The following is a 10,064-nucleotide window of genomic DNA, read 5'->3' as shown; positions in this document are numbered from 1 at the left end:
GAGAGAGAGGGAGAGAGAGGAACAGAGAGAGAGAGAGGAACAGAGAGAGAGAGGAACAGAGAGGGAGAGAGAGGAACAGAGAGAGAGAGAGGAATAGAGAGAGAGAGAGAGAGAGAGAGAGAGGTTCTGGTTCTGTCTTGATTAAGTCCTCAGTAGTCCTGATTTTCTGGGTTCTGGGTCTGGTTGAATTGGGGTTTAGTTCTCGTGTCTTGATACCGCCCGGATTTTGTTCTGCCTTGCTGCTTAATTAAAAAACTATTTTAAGGTGTCCTGCATATGTGATTTTTTTTTCTGATATGAAGTCATTCTTTTTCGAACAAAACTCAAAACACCCCCCTCCCCCCCTCCAAATCCAACATGCATACTACCCTTATATCAACCAAAGTTCCAGAAAAAACACAAATTATGAATTTATTTGTGTGTAATGTAATGAGATTAGCATTTGATTCCCAGGTAAAACATAAATTAGAGGTGCTGCAGTCAGCTGGGTACGAGTCTGGCCTGTAGCCCTTTACTGCATGTCTTCCCCACTCTTTATCCCCAATTTCTTAGCACTTAGCACTTGATGAAGACATGCAGACCGTTCTTGTAGCAGTTCTTCAGGTCTGCACACATCTCAAGAGTGATTTTGGGTCACTCATCTTTACAGAAAGTTCATGGACTTTCTATAGCTTCAAGGTCTGGAAACTGCCCAGGCCACTCCATAATATTAATGTGCTTCTTTTTTAGTCGCTACTTTGTTACCTTCACAGTATATTTTAAGTCACTGGCATCCTGGAAGACCCACTCACAACCACCTCGCTTGGGTTGACATTCTTCGTTTTATTCCTTTAAATATCCACTTCATGACCCTGATCAGGAATGACTGCCATGTTGAAAGCCAGTAGTCATTCATTCTCAATGCTCCGAAAAAGATACGACAAACTTTTAAACTGGGAGTGCTAGCTGTTACACACAAGCTGTGCTGGGGTGATAACTTAACAGAAAATGGTAGACAGCAAAATAACTGTAAAAAAAATAACAGCAGCAAGCTTGTTGGATTTAACCAACAACTTTTATAACTTTGAATAATTGAATTCATTTATTATTATTATTATTAGTTGTAGTAGTGTACTTTTTTTGTACTGTACTTGTATAAGGGCAATCAAAGAATTAAACCTTAAACACTAAACGCTTCCCAGCCAAGAAGTCTAATAACCTTCTGTGAGACTACAACACTTTATTTAAGACAAATAAACAAAACAAAAATGATGACCAATCACGTGGCAGCAACTCAATTCATTTATGCATATGGACTTGGTCAAGAAGACCTCCTGTGAACCAAACATCAAAATGGGGAACAAAGGGGATTTTAGCAACTTTGAACTTTGGCATGGTTGTTGGTTCAGCTTGTCTCAGTATTTGCAAAAAATCTGCTGGGCGTTTCCAACATAGCTATCTAAAGAGTTTACAGAAACTATTAAGCAACACAGAAAATATCCAGCGAGTGCCAGTTCATTTAATAGTTGGTAATAAGAAGGCAATGGTAACTGAAATAACTGCTTGTTACAACCAAGGCATGCAGAGAACCTCATCTCTGAACTCACCACATGTTAAAGCAAATGTGCTATAGTAGCAAAAGACCAGATAAAGGGTCACTCCTTGGTGGTGGCAGTGGTGGTGGTACGGGGTGGAGCAGTGGGGAGGGAGGTTCTTGTTACACTTGTGCCACTCAGCTGAGCATCATTTAAATACCAAAGCCTACCTGAATATCATTGCTTACCATGTCCATCCCTTTATGACAACAGTGAGCATATAAACACCATGTCACTGCTTTTTTGAACATGAAAATGCACTTTGCTGTTTTCCAATGCCCTCCACAGTCACCAGATCTTGGTGTAATAAGATACCTTTGGGATGCAGCGTAACAGGTGATTTGCATCATCGATGTGCATCATACAAATCTGCATCTACTGCATAATACTGCATTGTTAAATCTATGTATAACAGAATTAAGTCAGTTCTGAAGGCAAACGAGATTCCAACAGAGTATTAGCAAAGTGCACTGTACCTAATAAAGTGCCTGGAGCATGCATGTTTACAGGAAAGTACATTATTTATCACATTATTGTTGTTTTCCATAGTCCCTGCTTTTAGTTTGCCCTGCAATTTCCAGCAGAACAGACTCTGGAAACCTTTAAATGTTGTTCCCACAAAGGTTCTAGACTGTGTAAACTCACTGTGTATATTTTTCAGCATCATTCAAACAGTCTGGATCTTACTATTCTCTATGCCTGTTTTCATTTCCTATTAAATCCAGACAGTCACCGCTGCTCATTCTCATTAAACGCTTTGTTACACTGTTAGTAGTTTATGACAAAGACACTCAATGAAGCTTCTACTAATTTCAAAATAGATGAACTAATTAATTATATGAGTTCCACAATCTTTAAACATAAAACAATAGCATTTATTTTGTCCAAAAAGGTAATAATCTCCACTGTAATCCATCTTAAACAAAACTCATATTTACATTCAACATACATGAGTATAATTTCAAGTTACCTCAAATGAAATATAGCTTTTATAATTGTAAATTCCTTTTCCAGTGGTTGTAGCACATAGCTCCCATAGCTCATCATAGTTCTTTTTTTTTTCATTACAGTTACATATTAAAACTAAACAAACATAAAGAGTCAGTTTTTTTTCATGAGATACAACATCACAGCAGACTGAAAGGTAAAAATAAAAAAACAATCCCACAAGTTGACCAGTTCGGTTAGTGACAATCCATGATGGGAAACCATTACATAAATTGTCTCTATGATGGGAATCTTTATCCAACAATTTTAAGATCTACAACCATCAATGCATGTTAAACCTGAATGAAACAAAGAAAGTCTTTTTGATTTGATGGTTTTGATCAGGCCTTGAACCCATGAAGATCTTTAATATAAACAGTTGTTGGTACCTTATTATTCTGTGGTGTTTTATTTATAGAGCAGCTGTTCAGTGACTTTGTTCTAGTTTTATCATATTGTTGTTACAATATGATATTCAGTCCTGCCAGTGTTGTCACACAATTGTACTGATCTACAGGTGGTGCTTGAAGAATCAGCTATCTGCATCTTGAGAAGGATGGAAACATATGAAAAGCTTAAATGTAAAAACACAAATCAAATAAAAAATAATAATTAAACAAATTTGTTTATAAGAAAATGCCACAGAGAAAATTGAATATTTCAGACATTAGTGTCTGCATTTTGAATATATTATTGGAGACGGTCGCACTTTCCCACTTTAATAACAACAAGATCAGTAATGTCATTTACACTTGATAATAATTATCAACAACATGATTTCACTGGCAGAAATGCTGAATGTGGAGAAATGTAATCTTGTTGTGTCTCTCTGTGTTACTCTGGATAAATTTGACCCTTTCTTCTCCAACTAACCCCAACCGCCCAGTTATGTTTGTTTTCATTTCTCTCGTGGCACATAAACAAATTACAATAACTACTTTTCATTTTGAGAAATGCAGATTAGTTGGCTGTAATGGTTACAGCCTAACAACTTTATTAGGTAGGTAGCATCAACTTATGTTTACCGTAAAACATGCTGGTTGAAAACCTTTGAAATCCAGTATTTAGCATTACCAACTTTCTGTATTTAAGGTATTTTGTAAAATGATTTGCAAAAAGGTCAAAGCTAATACTGTGTTTAAATAATATTGGAGTTGCAATAACTGCCATCGTCTGAAAATAAATGTCAAATGTGATAATTATAGCTGGGAAACTTGTCTTTTTCTGATATATCTGACCTGGCAAAAAAGGGAATGACAGGAAATGTAACGACAGTTAAATATAATTATGCCATAAAATGTGACAGATTTTTTTCATGGATTGGAAAAAAAAAATACTGTATATTTAAGAAAAAATTATCATCACTCACTCAGTACTCTTCAGACTGGTTCTGTACAGTATCATTCATGTTTTTAGTTAAGATTTTGATAAAGACTGCGGGAAATCTTAAGTGAAATGGCACCAGAATACTGACAGTTGCCACATTGAGTCGTTTAATGATGTGAATGTGGGACTTTTTAACTTAAATATCAAAATCCCCACATACTGTTAAAGTGATACAATGCTTACAAATTCAAGTCAAATAGTCACTATCCTGATTATTGGTAAAGAAAATAAGGAAATAGCATTTTTTGTACTGTTACAGCAGCATTAGTAAGCTAGGTACTTGAATAACAAGAATGAACCTTTGGTGTCACGGTTAACGCCGACTATCAGCTTTGTCCCGTGTTCAAGACTAATATATTTTTTGACCCATTCATCTCTTCTCAGTGTTTTTACTACACTGATTTAGTGTTTTTCCAACATCATCACACTGTTCTTTGTTCTCCTTTTAGCTGCTCCCTTTAGGAGTCATCACAGCAGATCATCTCCCTCCGTCTCACTCTATCTCTAGCATCCTCTTCTGTCACACCATCTGTGTGCATGTCCTCGTTTACTATATCCATGAATCAACTCTGTGGTCTCCCTCTATCCCTCCTGCCTGGAATCTCCATATTCAACATCTGTTGTGCAATATACCCACCGTCCCTCCTCTGCACATGTCCAAACCTCTCAGCCTTGTCTCTTTAATTTTGTTTCCAAACAACTCAACCTGAGCTTTCCCTTTGATGTCCTCATTTCTAATCCTGTTTATTCTTCTCACTCGAAATGAAAACCTTAACATCTTCAGCACTACCACCTCCAGCTCGGCCTCCTGTCTTTTAGCTAGTGCGACTGTCTTCTAACCATACATCATAGCACATCTCACTAGCATCATGTAAGCCATCCCTGCTCATAAATCACCCAATACGCTCGTTTCCATCTACTCTTCTTCACCTCTCTTGTGTACTGCTCATTGCTTTAGATGGCTGAGCCTGGGTATTTAAGCACATCTAACCTCCTTGTCTCTGCTTCTTGGCTGTTTACCTTTCCATCTGTCTCCCTCTCCTTCACACACATATTCCATCTTACTTCTCTTCTCCTCACCAAAGCATACCTCCACCTGTCCAGACTCCCTTCCACCTGCTCCTTACTCTCACTATAGATCAGGTAGTCTGAAAATGTCACAGTTCATGGACACTTGACTGGCCTTACCTCATCTGTCAACCTGTCTGTCTATCTCCACTGTGAAATGGAAGAGACTCAGAACTGATCCCTAATGTAATTCCAGCCACACCAATCTGTGACTCCTACCCCACACCTTACCACTGTCCTGCTGTCCAGTACCAGACTTACATACTTCTTTGCCACTCCTGACTCCATAATGCAGTGCCAGAGTTCCTCTCTTGGTACCCTTCCAAATGTTTTCTTTAGATCCACAACTGCATACTTCTCGAATCACTTTGTTCTTTCCCCAAATCCTAATTACAATGACTGCAAAGTGGTGCTTTTACTTCAGTTACAACTGTACAAGAAAAACCTTTTGTTGTTTTGTTTTGTTTTCTCCCCCACACTCCTTCTACATCATTTTGGGTGGGGGACAAATCCAAAGCCAGACAGGCCTGACATATCTCATTACAGTTGCTAGGCTGATTGAAGAGCTTCTATTTAATGCAGGGATTACTAAATGGTTAATTTGCAGAGGGTACTCTTTGCAGAATAAACTTTGGTGAAAACAGTCTGTTTGCTCTTGGAGTAATGGAAGGAAGGTCAGCTCTTAATACATCGCTGTGAAAAGCAGGGACTTGATGTGAGATGAACTCTGACTCCGCTTTTTAATTAAATACCATGAAGACGAGTGAACATTTTCAAAATCATGCAAATTGAGTGACCTATCTCTTTCCAATCTCCAGTGGCTCCATCTGTTCAGGTCTGTAAACTGTCAGAGATCCAGCTTCTACCTCCCTTTAGCTATGTAACCTCATTTCACAAGTTCTGAATTCTCTTTTCAAAATGATCATCTTTAATCATTATTTGATATCAGGATAGGCATGTTATTCTGTAACAAAGCTGAGGGTTTCTTTAATGGCAGGGGTATCGATCATCATTGGGAATGTAAAATGAACTGAAGAAGCTTGTTGGATGAGAGGTGACATGTCTTCAAGACCAAGCTCCTTAGACTACCATGACCTGGATGACTGAAAACTTACACAGACATGTTAGAAATGCAACAGTTCCTCTGGTGAATCAATGAGGTTTTTTTTTATAATTGCTTTCTGTACCAGATTTGATAAGTGATTATCACAGCCAAACCCCAGGAACTGGCATTTTTAGCTGCATCCACACATCTATAAATTAGCCATAAAATGTTTGGATCATTGCAACTTCAATCGTCGTGATGTCACAAAACAAATAAACAGACAGTACACAGTAGACATCAGAGTCCTTATGGTCTATTTCACACTTTGTATTGATTTGTACCATCGTTGCAGGCCCCTGATGAGTATTGTTAGACAGTGGATGAGTAGGAGGCCAGCGTAGCAGTTAGAGCTTTGTCATTTGAGCTGAGCTAATATCAGTTTGCTTAAGCTGTCTTTAGTGATGTGCAGCTTTTGTGCTTTTTATTGACTGCATGTCCCATTTGTTCTTCTCAGTTTGGTTCGGCAGTGGGAAAAGGGTGCCAGTGATTCCTGCCTCTCCAGCTGTGGTACTGCAGCTTCACCTCTATTTCAGGAGCCACTGGTTCACTGGAGAAGAGGAGAGAAGGAAAACCGGAATTTATTATTTTTGCATATTTCTCATTTATGTGTTTCGGATCATCAAACAAAAGATAGTCTGAGTAAATACAAAAGGGAGTTTTTAAATGATGATATCAAACCTTCTTGGGCCTATGTGAAAGCGTAACAGTTCTAAACTGGTTCCACAACCTGTTGCAGAGTTACTGCTTCTGCAACAGTAACTCAAAAAACCCTCATTACAATCAAGTATGCAATAGAGCATCTCTGAACTCACATTCACCACACATTGAACCTTGGAGCAAATGGATTACAGTAGCAAAAGACCAGGCCAGGAGTCACTCCTGCCAGCTTAGAAAAGGAAAACAAGACCTTAATTTGCACAGCCTCCCTAGAATTACAATACAGAATATTTCAAAAACAAAGAGTCCAGATTTCTGCGGTAACATTTAATAGGTAGTGTCAGAATTTGGCAACGTTTGAAAACATTTCAGCATGAAAGCACAGATCCATGCTGCTAGGCACATTATTTCAGTTCAATTCAGTTTTATTTATATAGCATCAAATCAATACAGCTGCCCTATTTTATAAGGTAATGATTCGACAGTTTACAGTGTTATTTATACATTACTGTCTAAACATCACAGCTTACCTATTGTTGTTGACCAACCCAGTCTCACACCAGTCCATGATGTAGTCATGACCTTTAACCTATTAATTCATGTTGCTGAATCAATACATCGATCTATGACCTTTAATCTATTGATTCATGTTGTCGGACACAAATTTCTTTAAATTCTCTTCAACACAAATTTGCATTTTGTATCCCTGAACACAAACTTTTATCAGCCCGCTATGTCCAAGTCCACAGCTAGAAGTTATCTGGACTTTCAGTGACCCAAGTCTGACTCGTGCACATCACAGTTTTTTTCTACACATATTTAGCATGACTTTTAAATAAATGATTACAAATGTCTTGTTGCATCAAATTTAAACATTAAAAATTACTGAGTTGGGCTTAGAACAGTATGATGATTTGGGTTAAAATGCACTGCTTGCCATATCTTTTCAAATACTGTTGTCCTGGTTGCCATGGTGACACCTCCCTGCTTTTTCTGCAAGTGTAGTTCCTCAAACAAAATATATTTCCTAATGAAAAGCATTACTCACAAATTCATGTTCACTGACACAAACAAAAAACACTTAACAATTCGTGTCCATGAACACGAGAAGATTCATTTATTGTGACTATTTCACAAACTGCCTGAAGACCAGGCTGTACCATCCCTCTCCCATCGGCCGCAGTGTACCGATCCTCTGATAGCTGCTTTTAGCAAGATAACAATAAAGTCAAAAACATGACTTTTGCCTTTCTTCAGAATAATAATGAACTGGCTGTACTCAAATAGGCTCCACATTTACTAAGTCCTCAGTTCCATAGAGTACAATTTAAAATGTGATTTTTGCAACTACATCCCAACAGCCAACAAATCTGCAACAAGGGTGTTGCTGTCATGTTAACATGGACCAAAATGTCTGAGGAATGTTTGCGGCACCTTGTTGTGTCAGGAAGAGGACTATAACAGTATATGCTTATTGATTGTTGAGAAAAGAAATCTCATGCACAAAACTATCTCCCCACCTTTGTAATACATCTGACATGACAACCCCCTATCCTCCTACAAATCACCCGGTTACAATTCAGCTCAATTTTATTTGTAGAGTGTACAGAGTTCCACTAACAGTCTTCCCAAGGTGGTATATAGTCTTAGGTAAAAACCAGACAATATAGGACCATCAACAATCAGTCTTCTGCGAGCAGCCACTTGGAGACAGTGGAAAGGAAGAATCCCCTGTTATCGGAAACAAGAGAACCAGGTTCAAGTGGGCACATCCATCAGTCCAACCCAAGTGAGTTGTGTGGAGATAAAAAGGAGAAAAAGCCTATTAATCTGCTAAATTACATTTAGGAGATAAACTGTTTAATAATCCAATTAATGTCACGCAAACTGCTTTCTTTTAAAAGTTGCACCTCTCACCAATGCTTTAAAACATCCGTCATTTTTCTATAATTCCAATTTACAAAACTGACCAATCAAATTCAAAGGTTACTTGAACTGCACAGTTGAATTTCTCACTTATTTGCAGTTGCAGTTGATCAAAGGTATTTAGCGTTTGTGTTAGTTTGCGTTACTATGTTGCCGTTTCAAGCAATGTTTTGGTTCGCCCTGATTAGCATGAAAACCACTAAAGCCAAATGAATACTGTATATATTCTATACTTGTGCTGAGCTATGCATATTCAAATTAACTTTGTAACAAGGACAGTAAACAGACACAACTAAACAAAAGTCCCCTGGAGTGCTGAATATACTCCTCACAGGTTTCCAGTGGATTGCCAGCTACATTTTCTATCACCTCAAAAATCCTGCTAAAGCTGTCTCAATGCATCTTGTCTCTTCTCTTTTCTGTTATCTTAGACTGACTCCATGATGTTAAGATCAGGGCTCTGTTAGAGCCATATGATGTAGAATTTCAGAATTGCTTGCTCTTCTTGGCTGGAGTGCATTTTGTCATGTTACAGAATAAATATGGATGACATAAAACACGTTTCTGATTTTACTGCATGATAGATTTAAAAAAAAATCTATAATAATATAATTGTAGTCTGAGCACATGAAAACTCAAGCGAAATGTAAAACTGGTATAAGTGGGGTATGAGTGGGGAAAGGTATTTTTATTTTCACTTTGGGATAGATGTACATGCTGGTTGGCAAAAGGCCATAGATTCTAATCAAATTTAACTTTTTTAATGCGAGTTGCAAAACAACATAAAGCTTTTCATCAGCAAAAGGCAATCGCTGACAGCTGCTTGGTGCGTCAAGCAGATGTCAGCCTAAAAACCTAGCTGCTATCAATGAAAAAATGGGGGAACAAGATAGTACTAAAAAGATATAAAGTGCAGGGAGGAAATCAGTGGGTATGAGTAAGTGCAGTTAACTGAAAGAGGGAATTTCAAAGTGAATTAGTCTGTGGAGGAGAAAAAGAGATAACTCCTGCCAAAAGCAAAATCCATGCGTTTATTTCCCACCAGGATCCTCTCATTGGCAGAGTGCACTGTGTTTCTATACTTTCACTGGATGTTGAAGAAAGTACAGAAGCTTTTTTTTTTTTTGCAATGTCATCTCAGCCTTCTTGCCTGTTACTGGATCACCTGACTTTATATTTTCTAAAGAGAAAGAGATAATATTTGATAGCTTTTAGAATTAGCAACTGCAAGTACAGGTCAGGGCTTCTACATAGTTTATTTCAGAAGCTGCAGTATTCACGGCGCAGAGCATGTTAACCTCATCTTTCAAGGAAGGATATCAAACTCTACGCAAAGCTTTTACTCCAACTGAAAGCCAGTT

The 10,064-nt window shown here is 38.0% G+C and overlaps 1 protein-coding gene across 2 annotated transcripts in view; it reads right to left on the bottom strand.

Annotated features, from left to right (window-relative positions):
- Nucleotides 1–2,694: 2,694 nt before the first annotated feature.
- The window catches only part of LOC113021370 (carbonic anhydrase-related protein 10-like), a 146,308-nt gene continuing 138,938 nt past the window's right edge, over nt 2,695–10,064 (bottom strand). For both annotated transcript variants that reach the window (XM_026166008.1, XM_026166009.1), the window contains one exon: nt 2,695–6,667. In XM_026166008.1, the coding sequence (XP_026021793.1) occupies nt 6,645–6,667 (23 nt within the window). In that variant the 3' untranslated portion in view covers nt 2,695–6,644. The remainder of the gene's footprint in view (nt 6,668–10,064) is intronic.

The sequence above is a fragment of the Astatotilapia calliptera genome, chromosome 4 (assembly GCF_900246225.1).
Source record: "Astatotilapia calliptera chromosome 4, fAstCal1.2, whole genome shotgun sequence".
Lineage (NCBI taxonomy): Eukaryota > Metazoa > Chordata > Actinopteri > Cichliformes > Cichlidae > Astatotilapia > Astatotilapia calliptera.
The sequence above is the reverse complement of the archived record's forward strand: the minus strand, read 5'-3'. Positions and strand labels throughout refer to the sequence as shown.